We start from the raw sequence: 13,698 nt of genomic DNA on the forward strand, positions 1-13,698 counted from the left end.
AGCTCTGGCTCAATTAAGGTAAGACTAGGCTCTGGGATTTTGTAGGGAAATTGCAGTGTGTGTGAAATGTTTATAATTCTGTGGGTCCCAAGCAACAGTCAACTTCTTGCAACCACGTGTAATGGAATTCAATGCGGTCCATGGCGGACCACGCGGTTCATGTACTCACTAGACCATCTCGACTCCTGAGTCCTGAGCCTGGAGTCCTGGACCGTTCAAAGTTGAAGCTGTGTGACTTTCCGTTCCCTTCCCTGCTACACTAAATAGCATTTTAGAAGTTGGAAGGAAATTTGCATCTACCATGCGTGAAGGGAAACCTTTTCTTTCATTTTTAATCTCAAGAATGTCTCTCAATTCTCTTAATCAGGGGAGAAGAAGACTTACTTTCATTGGTGATCAATAATCAAATCCCAAACAAACTTCAAACGACACAAGCCCTACTCTGCACCAGCGGTTTCCAAGTTCTTCTCCCTCTATGATTATTGTAAAATCCGTACCTCTTTCCTTCTTAAATCATAAGATCTTTTGTGGGTTTTAATTTTTTTAATTGTTTAGTTCTTCATTGGTCAATTGGATTCGTTGTTTTGTACAGGTATCTGTGTTTTTGTGTCTCATTGATTTTTGGATATCGATCTATTTAAGGAATTTGATGTGCTTATATTGTTTTTTTGATGATGGATTTTGGACCCTTTTATTTTTGGGAATTTTGGGTTTCTTTCTCTGATGGAATCAATGGGTATCTGGGCAAGGTTAGGGTTAGGGTTAGGGTTAGGGTTTAGGTTTGGGTTTGGGTTGGGGTTGGATTCGTTGCGTTGGTTTGGAAAGACTGATAACTTGTTACCCATCAAAAAATAAAAAGAAAAAATAATATAGTTGGCACCTTGTTAAGGTTTGGTTCATGGTTCCATAAATTTTGGTGCTGGGATTCAGGAAGTTCCAGTTTTGGTGCAATGGGGAAATATCTTGCCTAATTCTGTTGTCGGTGTCTAACTTAATATCTGCTAAAACATGAGATTTTATTATTGCAAAATTTAATCGTTAAACACTCAATGGGTTTTAGGGAATTTTTGTTAAAATTGTGAATTTTTCCCCTTCTCAAAATTTTCCTGGTTTTAATAATTTAAATGAGATCGGTGGGTTTTTGTTAGGTTGAAGGATTATTCAAATAATACCAGATGTTGGATAGGGGTGATGGACTCTGAGGTTGGGTTTATTTATTTTTTCCTGTATTGTAATGAGAGATGAGTGTTTTATGAAGTTTGCGCTTTTTTTTTTCTTTTTCTTGAAAATAAAAGGAAAAAAGCACCCGATTAATTTTGTAGTACTTGTTGTTTACTTTCAATTGTGGCTTTCAGATTTGATCGAACCTCTACAAAATTAGGGTCGGGGTTCTTGTTTTGCTGTCATTTTTTTGTTCGGTTAATTTGATCATACCATTCTTTGCTTTTCTGTTACTGGAACAACGTGTGCATGACTATCGTCTTTGTTCTGCAGTACAAGTGCAGGTTTTAGGACTCATTGATGACTTTGTGGATCGTGAATAATGGTTAATGCTTTAGTCCAAGGCTGTATTTTCTACAAGATTTGTTAGACTGGATTATTTGTTACATTCTTTGGAGTTTTGAGGACATGGATTGTATAAGATTTTCTCCAACAACATTTCAAAATCTTTCACATGAAAAAAGTTGATTAGTGTCCTAAGGATTCAGAAGCTACAAGTAAGACAATAAGATTCAGAGTTTTTTCTCTGGGTGAGTACCCGTATTATTGAAGGAGTTTTGTCTCAGAATTTAACATCCTTGCATTTGCAATGTATTTGTCTCCTGGTAGCCGTGCTTTGGCACACCTGATTGCTTTGTTAATATGCAAAAAACATTAATTTTTGTTTTTAAAATTTGTGGTTGGCAATATGATTACTGTTATGTTATTACCTTGCAAAAAATCATTTTAATGTATGATTTCTGACCATTGAGTTTTTTTTCTTTTCTTTGTACCAAGTACAGCTGAGTAGAACACTGTCTAATTTATGTTTAATCCTCCATTGCCATTTACTTTGTTATTTCCATTGCTCAAGGGAAAATTTTTTGCGAGATCGTATGAGGAGGTATACTATCCATGTTACCATGTGTTGAAGGGATGGGGGATGTTATTTGAATTTATTTTATGCTGGATTGAATTTATTTTATGCTGAATGCCATCTAAGAGTTGCTCAAGAGATCTAATGTAGGAGTAGATTACAAGAAACTACCCCAGCAGTTTACAACCCCAAACAATACAGATAGGAGCATGAAACAGAGAAATACGATCATCAAATAAACCCCCAAGGATACAGTACTCATATAAGAGCAAAACCATCCCAAAATCCAACCCGATAAGAGAGAGAAAGACCTGCTATAGAGCTGCAGAGAGAGAGCGAGAGATGCTACCAGGTCTGTAGGAGTTCGATTGAGCTGCACTCTTGGGCGTAGATAGTCATTAGGGAGGGCACAAAAACCCCCAAAGTTGAGAGGATTCTGACAGTTGGTTGTAAAGCTACAAGCTTTCTTGATTTTCTGACCTAGGAGAGAAACTGAGAAGAACCTTCAAGAACAACGGCTGAATGCTTTCAACAGTGATTAGGTAAGGATCGTGGGATCCTTATGAGGCTTGGAACACCCTGATTGAAGACCTGACTGAACAGAGTACAGAAGAGAGAAAGAGAGGAGATCAATCTCTCTCCTATTCCCACTAGGATTGCTGATCGGTTTTGATTTCTGCAAACTTTTATCAAAATCTGAATTATACCTCTTGAATGTTACAGCAAATAAAATAGAAAAAGAAAAATAAAACAGATGTGGGGGTTGAGAAGGGTGAAAGAGATTACAAGAAGTGGCTATCTCAGCCTGGGCTTCTCACCCACAGCTATCTCAGCTGCTCTAAGCATTTAGTTGCAAACTTTCTTTCATTCAAATCAATGAAATAATGGAACATACGCCTCTCTATTTTTAGAGGGGAAGTTTACAATCATACAAAGACTAGGATCTAGTTTCCAAAGAGGACTACACACTCCTACTACAACTAGGAATTCAAAATAGGACTAGGACTTGGACTTGACTTTATGACTCCAACATGGAGTAGAACTAACTAACTAATAGTCCATATAGGACTTTACAACTGACCAATGGCCTAATGGGCCTTTATTGAATTAAATAACAACTAATTAAACTAATGAATTAAATCCCATTTTTCTTCCTTCTACCATATTTTAGGCCCATTAAAGTAGCCCATTTCAACGAAAACCCATGGGATCAAATGCCCAACACATATATAACACAACCCAAGGGTTATTTGTAATAAAATAAGCTCAAGTTACTTATCTTTATCAACTCGCCCTCTCTTAGAAAAAATTCATCCTCGAATTTTGTAGAGGGTGAAGGTGATTATATCATGGTGCACGTCCCTCTTCAAGCCGTAGAAAAAGTCAGGTAGCTCTTTGATAATAAAGATGTAGTCTAGAATGTGAGGAGCCCATTCTTCAAGATACTTTAATGGGCTGACTAGCTCCACATACTCAACTTCAACATCTTCGGATGTGTCCATAGGCTCATTTATATATGCACCTTTGATCTCTTCTAACTTCAATGCAATATAAAGCTCTTTTGGTTCATCTACCTGGTGGTTCCCAACCAGTTCCATTGATTGTTCAAACACAACTTCATTCTTAAACTCCTTAGGATCTTCCTTTTGACTCTTCACAATCATCACAGTTATTGTAATGTCAAGTTTTTCAGTCTCAACCTCACTGTCCATTGTGGTAACCTTGTTGTTTTCGAATTCTTCCACATAAGTCTTGTTGATGGGAACATCAATGACTAGTTCTTCCTTGACAATAGGAATGACTGAAAACTTTTCAACACTAACCTCAACTTTTGACTCTGGTTCACTGGTCAGAGGTGTCTTCTCTTGTTGCTCCTTTGCAATAGGCGCTAATGATTCCTTCTTGCTCTTGTCAATTGTGGGTGGTTTTCGGACATATGGTGGAAGGAAGTACCTACTTCGTTCATGCTCAGATAGGTATATGCCTGCCAACTCATACTACATCTTGTCCCACGTTCTAGGTTTAAATCCTTGAGCTTGAAGTTGCCTTTCATGGATTTTTCATTGCATTCGAACACAATCACTCATCTGGGAACATGCATGTTGGCGTTTTTGTGTCTCTGTTAAGTTGTAGTTGTCAAAGTACATATCCAATTCACGCATCCATTCAAGGAATTCCCTACGAAAATAACGAGGTTGAGCATTAGATTGGGCAACAGTAGCCGGAGTATTGGAGTGAGCAGTAATAGACTCTCTTAGTTCTGCCAGTTGTTGAGCATGACCATCCATCTTTGCAGTCAAGGCTTGTATGGATTGCCACACATCTTTAAGAGTGATTTGGGGTTCTTCTTCCTTAGTCATGGCTCTGATACCGCTTAGTGTAGGAGTAGATTACAAGAAACTACCCCAGCAGTTTATAACCCCAAACAATACAATTAGGAACATGAAACAGAGAAATAAGACCATCAAATAAACCCCCAAGAACATGAAACAGAGAAATAAGACCATCAAATAAACCCCCAAAGATACAGTACCCATATAGGAGCAAAATCAGCCCAAAACCCAACCCGATAGGAGAGAGAAAGACCTGCTATAGAGCTGGAGAGAGAGAGGTGCTGCCAGGTCTGTAGGAGTCTGATTGAGCTACACTCTTGGGCGAAGATAGTCCTTAGGGAGGGCACAAAAACCCCCAAAGTTGAGAGGATTCTGATGATTGGTTGTGAAGTTACAGGCTTTCTTGATTTTCTGACTTAGGAGAGAGAAAACTGAGAAGAACCTTCAAGAACAACAGCTGAATGCTTTTAATAGTGACTAAATAAGGATTGTGGGACCCTTATGAGGCTTGGAATACCCTGATTGAAGATTTGGCTGAACAGAGTACAGAAGAGAGAAAGAGAGGAGATCGATCTCTCTCCTATTCCCACTAGGATTGCTGATTGGTTCTGATTTCTACAGACTTTTATCAAAATCTGAATTATACCTTTTGAATGTTACAACAAATAAAATAGGAAAAGAAGAATAAAACAGATGGGGGGTTGAGAAGGGTGAAAGAGAATAAAGGAAGTGGCCATCTCAGCCTGGGTTTCTCACCCACAACTATCTCAACTGCTCTAAGCATTTAATTGCAAACTTTCTTTCATTCAAATCAGTGAAATAATGGAACATATGCCTCTTTATTTATAGAGGGGAAGTTTACAATCATATTAAGATTAGGAGCTAGTTTCCAAAGAGGACTAGACACTCCTACTACAACTAGGAATTCAAAATAGGACTAGGACTTGACTTTATGACTAATAGTTCCATGGAGCAAGACTAACTAACTAATAGTCCATATAGGACTTTACAACCGACCAATGGCCTAATGGGCCTTTATTGAATTAAATAACAACTAATTAAACTAATGAATTAAATCCCGTTTTCCTACCTTCTACCCATATTTTAGGCCCATTAAAGTGGTCCATTTCAACGAAAACTCATGGGATCAAATGCCCAACACATACATAACACAACCCAAGGCTTATTTGCAATAAAATAAGCTCAAGTGACTTCTCTACATCAAGATCCAGAAGGAATTTTTTTTGTAGTGATTGATGTTAATAGGTTCTTATCTGAGAAAGAGCTTTTCGGGACGGGAGGAGGGGAAAAGCTAGAAATATCATTTGGTAATAGGTTCATTATTCTGCCTAGTTGTGCTTCTTCTACTTAAAAATGCCAGAATTTAGTTTAGTCCCAGATCTTTTATATCAAATCTAAATATTTAGGCTATATTCCCTACTCTCTGGTATGGTATCCCTCCTTCCCTTTATTTGATCATGCCTCTGTCCACTGGTTAGAGTTTACAGGCAATATTTTTATTCAGTCTCAGTTAGTGTTGGGAGTTACAAGCTGGAAAGATAAGCACAAAGTAAAATGCAGAAGCCTTTACCCAAAAATGTGATTTTTGTGCCAATTACCTGTTTTGCCTGTGTTTATAGAACAGCTGCAAAATGATGTATTTACCTGTGGTGGTGAGACTAGGAGTAGTTGTGTTGTACTCATATGCTGGTCGTGATTCTTTGGCTTACATTAATAATACATTTTGGAATGGCATGAGGCACATAGAGAGAGATTCTTAACAGTTCAGTGAGTAAATACATTTTGTATTTACTTGTGGTGGTGAGACTAGGAGTAGTTGGGTTGTACTCCTATTCTGCTCATGATTCTTTGGCTTACATTAATACTACATTTTGGAAGGGCATGAAGCACATAGAGAGAGATTCTTAACAGTTCACTGTGTACTCTTAGTGTTTGTTAGTCCTGTGTCCAAGCGGAATTGGGTTTTCATGGAATGTCATAGCAAAAAAGGGTTAAAGGGAGCAGTTAAATTTGGACTGGGTATGGGAAGAATGGGTCTACATATTAGGATATTTACTTATCTATTCATTTGTCTATTGCCTCTTGGATAGGGCAATTATGATTCTGAGTTCTGCCCTCTGCATGTAACCCAGATCCTTAGCCAAGGTTTTTGCCATGGGTTTTAGTGGATGTTACAAGAGTTGGGGTTCTGATCATGTGGTTTCTGAAAAGAATTGAACTATAAATTGTATTTTATGTATCTAGACAAAAGAATAATCAAGTTTAAAGTTATACTTATTTTGAAAGCTTTATATTTTATATAAGGACACCAGAACTCATTTATTCTTGTAAATATGAATTTGCAGTATCTTGGATGGGCCAGAGAACATAAAAAGTTCATTGGTCAAATTTCAGATTTGACTGATGATCCCAATTACTTCTTTATTTCTTGATCAGTAACAATTTTATAAGGGAGGACAGAAAAGCTACATGAATGTATAGTGCAACAACAGCAAAGATCAGCCCATCAGTGACGTAGTTAAGATTGTCCAACTGAGCCAATTGGGCATAGGAAGACTTTATTTTGGCCCGTGGTTGGGTTATATGGGCCTTGGGCTTTTCGTATTTGGGTTTATTGATGTAATGGGTCTCTTTTATAAGCCCCACATTTTGAGTTTGGTCCTGAATATGAGATATACTTGATTAGTTAGTCTAGTTAGGGTCCTAATTCGTTAATTTTTTTTTTTCAAGTGTTTTAGAAACAGGTTTTTAGAGTTCAGTCTTATTTTAGTTTCCTAGTTAGTTTAAGCTACCTTATGAGTTTAGGATTGGTTTAGGCCTTCCCTTTTATTTGTTTGATTCTGTTTTTAAGTCTAATGTAAGGGGCTAAATTTGATGGACAAAATTGGCTTTATGCTTTTGGTTCTGTGGTGATTCAGTTGTTTTTTTTTTTTTTTTTTTTGGTGGTAGGCCACAAGGAGAGTTGAAGTATTCAGTTGGTGATTCCAATCGAGTCCTCTGGTGGTGATTCCAAGGTCATATCCCCTCCCTTTCTTCTTTCTAGTCAAAGAGATGTCAGATCTTTCCTCTTCCATTCCAGCACAAGTTCCTTTTCTGGTTTTGTTCTTAACTCAAAATATTTTGTTAGCTGGTGTTTTAAGTTCTTAAACTTGGATTCAGTTAATCATTTTTAACTTCTGTTCTCAAAATCTGCATTTAAAACACTATTTTACATCGATTATGAGGAGTCCTACCCACAGTAGGATAATCTGAATCTTCAAATTTCTAATCTTATTTCAATTCTGTTTTCAGAAATGTCAATCAGATCTGACTCTTAAGTCATTCTTGGTTTCAGAATCTGATTTCACTATTGGTTTAACAAGAGTCCTATTCCGTATCTGATTTCCTAATTTCTTCCTATACTGGAATTGATTCTTGTTTCTTTTCTAGACTATTGATATTGCAGAGTTCTGTTATTATTCTGATCTCTCTTGATTTCTGGTTTGATCCCGTTACAAACTGAGATCAATTTCCCTATTCTGGAAATCCTAATTCTAGAATTCTATCGTGAGTAGGATACTTCCCTAAATCCAGATCAGACCATCAGATCTGAACCAGATTTTGAGGAATCCTTCTCCTCCATAAATCCACTATTCAACCATAGATTGAGCATTCTGATGATCTGATTCCCTGATATAGAGTTTTTTCTTGGATCTGATTTCTGTAACCCTTCAGTGCGATTCTGGTTTCCAAAAGGTTTCTAAACTCCTGACCCTAGGTTATTTAGAACCCCATCAATCAGCCACCAACCCCAAGAGACAATTACACTGGCATCATACCCCAAATGCAAGTGGACTCTGTTGACCCCTGCGTGGACTCTGTTGACCCCTGCTTAATTCATTAGCTAGGTCATTTGCTGATTTCACCATCCATGTAAATGCAAGGTGAATGATCTGAGTCTCCAATTAAGATGCATGTCTCTTAAGGATCTCCAGCTCCACCTTCAACTCTACAGAAATTGAATCACATAGTCCACTTGGCCCAGAGTAGACCAACAGTATAGTACCCCTTTGATCCCTAAAGAATCCATTAATGTCAGTTGTACCAGGATTACCTAGAAAGCCACCATAGAAGTTCAGCTTAATGGTACACTGGGAGGAGCAGTCCACTAGTGTATGTAAGGGAGTGTGCTAGCGTAGTCCTCTAAAGTAACATTCCATCTGCATGTAGTTATCCTAACTATATATATTCGCATGCCATTCATGTGGATGGTGGAAAGATGCTTATTGGGAGTTGCGATAATGAAAGAAGAGTAAGCTGAGAAGTCCGTAAGACTACGAGGACAAATTTGATTATTTAATGAGGTTTGGTAGATGAGAAGTATATATGTGGGGTTTAAAGGTTTAAAAGTATAAAATTACTGCTGTAGCTTGGGAAACTGTGAGAAAGTCAGCTTTCTCCACCACCAGGTATCAGTAATGCTACTTTCATTACTTGCACTATATGGTTTGATGTTAGATGCTGCTCAATTGCTCAATGTCTGCAATTTGTATTCTCATACATCTTTACAATTAGCTTCCTTAAAGATTTTGGAGTTTAGACTAAAGGATTGTATGGGTACCGTTTGTGAATTTTCCCAAGTCTGTAATGTGTGTCCTCGTACTTCTTTACATTAGCTTCCTTAAAGATTTTAGAGTTTAGACTAAAGGATTGTATGGGTACCGTTTGTGAATTTTCCCTACCCTTTTCCTGTTTTTCTCTATTGCAGTGGTTTTCTTAATCTTCCAGTGAACATAGCTTTTAGAGATACTGGGATGATACAACAACAATTCAGCCTTTTCCCAACTAAATGAGGTCTGCTTCTTGGATATGCCAAAGTATAAGATAAAAGGAAAAAGAAAGAAAAGGGGAAAAGACAGAGAAAAAACAAAGCAATGAAACACTTCCAGGACATCCCACTTAAACACAGTCGGCAAAATGGACATTTGCCTTCCAAATAGCTCTATTTGATGGCATACTAGGATCCAGACCTAGCCTCTGCATGTTTTTCCTTGCCAACTCATCAGTGGTCATTTTAGGCCTGCCCCTAGCTCTTCTAGCTCCTTCCAACTGGATCTGATCACTCCTCCTTACTGGAGCATCCCAAGGCCTCCGTTTAACATGGCCATACCTGTACTATTATTTCATGAAGCCGGCTGACTGGGAGTTCATCTATTTCTGTTTTTTTTTTTTTTTTCATGTCATGAGCCCAAGAACATTCCTGTTCTGCATGCTGAGATGCAAGATTCTCATCGTGAATATATTTTTTTTTTACCATCTATAGATTTTGTAGTACAAAAACCCATTTTTCTGTGAACATTGCACTTGGTTATTAATGCATTTCAAATATATTGTTGCTCTCATAAGTTTGTCCACTGTTTATAGAGAACTGTTCTGATCAGTTTAGTGTTTCAAACAACTTACTACCTTTCAGACAAGATGACAGATATGAAAGGGAGCCCATCTTCTGACACAGATATCCGTGCACTGCGCAAGGAATGGGATGAGGCTTCATGCCCAATCTGCATGGACCATCCACACAATGCTGTTCTCCTCCTCTGCAGCTCCCATGACAAGGGCTGCAGGTCTTACATCTGTGACACCAGTTACAGGCACTCAAATTGTTTGGATCGGTTTAAAAAGCTGAGAGTTGATCCTAGAAACAACAGTTCAGAATCCATATCATCATTCCCTGAAAATTCAGACAGCCCAATACTTGGTCTGAGGCCTCATCATGGACATAGTTCTGAAACTAGCTTTGAGGGTTCTAGAATGAGGAATGGCTTGGCAGAGGTAGTTCATGAACATTATAGTTCGGATGAAAATAATGAAGGAACTTCAGCTGCGTCACTGGAAGCACTAGCAAATAGAAGCGAAGAACCAAATAGGAATATAGAAACCCGAGGTGATGACATTGTAGAGATGGGTCCACCTGTGACTTCAAGGGAGAGTGCTGGTTGTGAAGAGGGGAATTTATCAGACCTAGGCTTGAACTTGAAATGTCCCTTGTGCCGAGGGGCCGTACGAGGCTGGAAAATTGTAAAGGAGGCTAGACATTATCTTGACCTGAAACGGAGGGGCTGCTCTCGGGAGTCCTGCTCATTCTCTGGAAACTACAGGGAACTTCGGAGGCATGCCAGGAGGGTTCACCCAACTACACGACCTGCTGATGTTGACCCTTCAAGGCAGCGTGCTTGGCGACACCTTGAGCATCAGCGAGAATATGGTGACATTGTAAGCGCCATTCGTTCGGCTATGCCAGGAGCCATTGTTCTTGGGGATTTTGTTATTGAGAATGGAGATGGACTCTCTTTGGACAGAGAAAGCAGCTCAAGTGAAAATCCATGGTGGACAACTTTCTTCCTATTTCAGATGTTTGCCCCTGTTGAAGAACAAAGGGGCCTTGCAAGGGCTTGGAATAGGCATCGTCGCTCATCTGGATCACTATCCAGTCGCCGTAATCTGTGGGGTGAGAACCTTTTGGGTCTGCAGGATGATGAAGATGAATGGAATGTGGCAAGTGATACCGGTGAAGATGTTCCCCCAATACCAAGGAGGCGTAGGAGGCTCACACGATCCAGGCCAAACGAAGATCAACCATGACAAACAGATCCCAGTTCTGGTAATTCTATGGTGCATGGTCACTTGCCTAACTTCAGGAATTTTTTGTTCCTGATTTCCTTAGATCTTTAATTGCTACTTTTACTGTGATTGTTTTCCATACTGTGCAGAATTTCCTGAAAAATGATGGAAGGTTATGACGGCTACCTACTAAGCCTGATGAAGAGCTGTGTAATCAGATATCGAACAGCCTATGTTGATTAGAAGAAGATTCAGAAACAATTGATTTCAATACATGACAAGCTTTGTAAAAATATTTTAGGTTCATTCTTGAAAAAAGAAAAAAAAGAGGAGGATTAGTGTTGTACTGATTCAGTTCTGTTCCAAATATTCTCAATTCTATTTATCCATCATATCAAAAGAGTGTCTCTCTTTGGTTTGAAATTTTATTTGTTCCTGGTTAATGAGGAATTGAACCCAAGATTTACTCCACTCCACTCTACTCCACTTGCCAAAGAATGGGCCGGCTGTAATTTAGAGGAATCATTGATGGCAGACCTTGGCACATCGAATCAGGTTGCTACATTGCAAGCCTAGTGGTCGAGAGTTCGAGTTGGGAACAACCTTTGTGTGGAACGGGGTTAAGGGCTTAAGGCTGCGTACAGTATGATCCTCCCCATACCCAACAGTGACAAGAGGCTCGTACAATGTATGACTTCTGGGACTCATTCAACACTCCCCAGTTGCCCAACCCAGAAGACTCTTAGGAGTTGCACTAATAAATCATAATAGTGATGATAAGCTAAGCTTAAATGGGTTTGTCTGATTTGTATTTTATTAGATGTAGAGCTGGATCCAGACATGGACTGCGGACAGGGGAAGCACATTGCCACATCATATAGAATCTTTTATTTGGAAAAATTTTTCATATCACCCAAAAGTGGGTTTTGGTTTACCAAATTGGCGATACAAATATTTATTTAACATATATATCCAAGATGAATATGGTTATTACAAAAAAAGGCAAGAGATCGTGGCATGGTCACGTGGCTCTGTGTCAGTATGGGTCCAATGAGAGAGTGTGCAGTGGCATAAACATGGATGAAATTTTTTATTTTACAGGGGTAAGATGGTAATTTTGTACATTCCTGTGTTTGGGTACAATAGCCACGCAATCGGCAACATTCTTTCCCCCTACAAAAAAATATCCAAAATAACTATACGCGATAGGTTAACCCTCCGAATTTGACAATGTTGTCCCCCCAACTGATTCACTATCATCCCTCTCCTCTGACCACTTCACAACAGGAGGGGGTGTTTCTTGTTTTTATAGATCAGATGCTGAAAGTTAGAACTTCCGTCAGCTAGTGTGATTTTTAAGAAGCATACCTTGTTACATGTCTCTAGTTCTCACTCATCACTGGATACATTTTGCCCTAATCCCCCTCCCAAGCTGCAAGTCAGGAGGATTACAGATCAAATTAACTTGCATCATGGACTGATTATCCCACATGATCAAACATTAGATTAAATAAAAACAAGATTCAACACTAAACAACATTAGACAGTATGGAGTCTTGAAACAGTTCTTTGATTCTGTGATTCGAAAAAAAAAAAAAAAACCCTCTTTGTAGGTTTAGATGAACAGATGACATGCTTGAAGCTCAATATGCATTGAAGACATGTAGAATCTGCGCTGTACATCCTTCATGAGTGTAGTGTTTTGGATCCTTAAGTCTCAAGCTCACCAGTCTACTGCTGCCTTGGTGTGCTTCAGTTTAACATCTCAACTTGTTTCATTGAATAGCACAAGTGCAAGAATTCCTCCCTCCCTCAGACTCTCCCTCTTCCAATACACTGACAAAGATGTGAAAGATTGAGGGGAAAGGTCAAGAACTAGGTCCAAACTTCATATTCAGAGCTTATTTATAAATATAGGAAGACCAAATGTAAATAACATAGCTAGGCAGGGAATGCACTAAGAAACCCTAGGAAAAGCAGATAAATATATTATAAAGCTATATAATCAAACCATCTCTGTAACTACTGATGTGGAATGTTACATCTTGCAGAAAATTTCTAGAGAGAGAAAAAAGAGGTGGAGAGAAATACTTAATTGTACCTTGAGCAGTACTCATACACTTGAACCTGAGCAAGATCTTTTCCATGAGCAATATCAGGCCAACTAACCTTTCTCCCATTTCTCAGATCATGATTTTCCTCTACACTTGTAGTCTTATTCTTCAGATTACTCTTAAGAGTAGGAGGGGCTACAATGCAAGGTCCTTGGGACTTGCTGCTACTATTAAACATGTTAGCATGTACAGCCAATATTACTCTTGTCTTGACCTTCTGGTTGATAAAATTGGCATCTATATTTTCAGTGATCCCATCTCTATTTAAATTCAAACATGCCATTACTAGCTAGCTCTAAAGCTATATGAATTTTGAATTGGCATCACAAGCTTTGGGCATGAAACAACAATAAATTAATTTGGACATTTACTAACAGAACAAAGAGATCAGAGCAAGAGGGAGTTTCCAAAATGATTACAGAAGTTTTGACTCTAAGAGTGTGTGTGTTCAGCTTAAGGGTGGGATTGTATAGGTCACAGAAGGATGAGAAGAAAAGGTAGAAGGAAACAAATGAGGGGCATTTTGTTCACGCCTACCCACTATGAGTTGCTT

General features: G+C 38.6%; 2 protein-coding genes across 4 annotated transcripts; one reads left to right on the top strand and one right to left on the bottom strand.

Annotated features, from left to right (window-relative positions):
- Positions 1-189: 189 nt before the first annotated feature.
- LOC122091078 lies at positions 190-11,454 on the top strand. 3 transcript variants are annotated; one of them, XM_042660905.1, is made up of 4 exons: positions 191-484; positions 1,495-1,751; positions 9,884-11,071; positions 11,181-11,454. In XM_042660905.1, exon 3 carries the CDS (start codon positions 9,889-9,891, stop codon positions 11,050-11,052), a length of 1,164 nt encoding a protein of 387 aa, XP_042516839.1. In that variant the 5' UTR covers positions 191-484; positions 1,495-1,751; positions 9,884-9,888; the 3' UTR covers positions 11,053-11,071; positions 11,181-11,454. The 3 variants fall into 3 exon arrangements, with proteins under 3 accessions (XP_042516841.1, XP_042516839.1, XP_042516840.1); XM_042660907.1 differs by lacking the exon at positions 1,495-1,751 and having other exon boundaries at positions 190-484; XM_042660906.1 differs by lacking the exons at positions 191-484; positions 1,495-1,751 and having other exon boundaries at positions 5,524-11,071.
- Positions 11,455-12,479: 1,025 nt separating this feature from the next.
- LOC122092069 lies at positions 12,480-13,698 on the bottom strand. Its single transcript, XM_042662380.1, has 2 exons — positions 13,133-13,698; positions 12,480-12,867 (listed from the first exon to the last, which is right to left on the bottom strand). Exons 1-2 carry the CDS (start codon positions 13,426-13,428, stop codon positions 12,807-12,809), a joined length of 357 nt encoding a protein of 118 aa, XP_042518314.1. The 5' UTR covers positions 13,429-13,698; the 3' UTR covers positions 12,480-12,806.

Source organism: Macadamia integrifolia, chromosome 10 (assembly GCF_013358625.1).
Source record: "Macadamia integrifolia cultivar HAES 741 chromosome 10, SCU_Mint_v3, whole genome shotgun sequence".
NCBI lineage: Eukaryota > Viridiplantae > Streptophyta > Magnoliopsida > Proteales > Proteaceae > Macadamia > Macadamia integrifolia.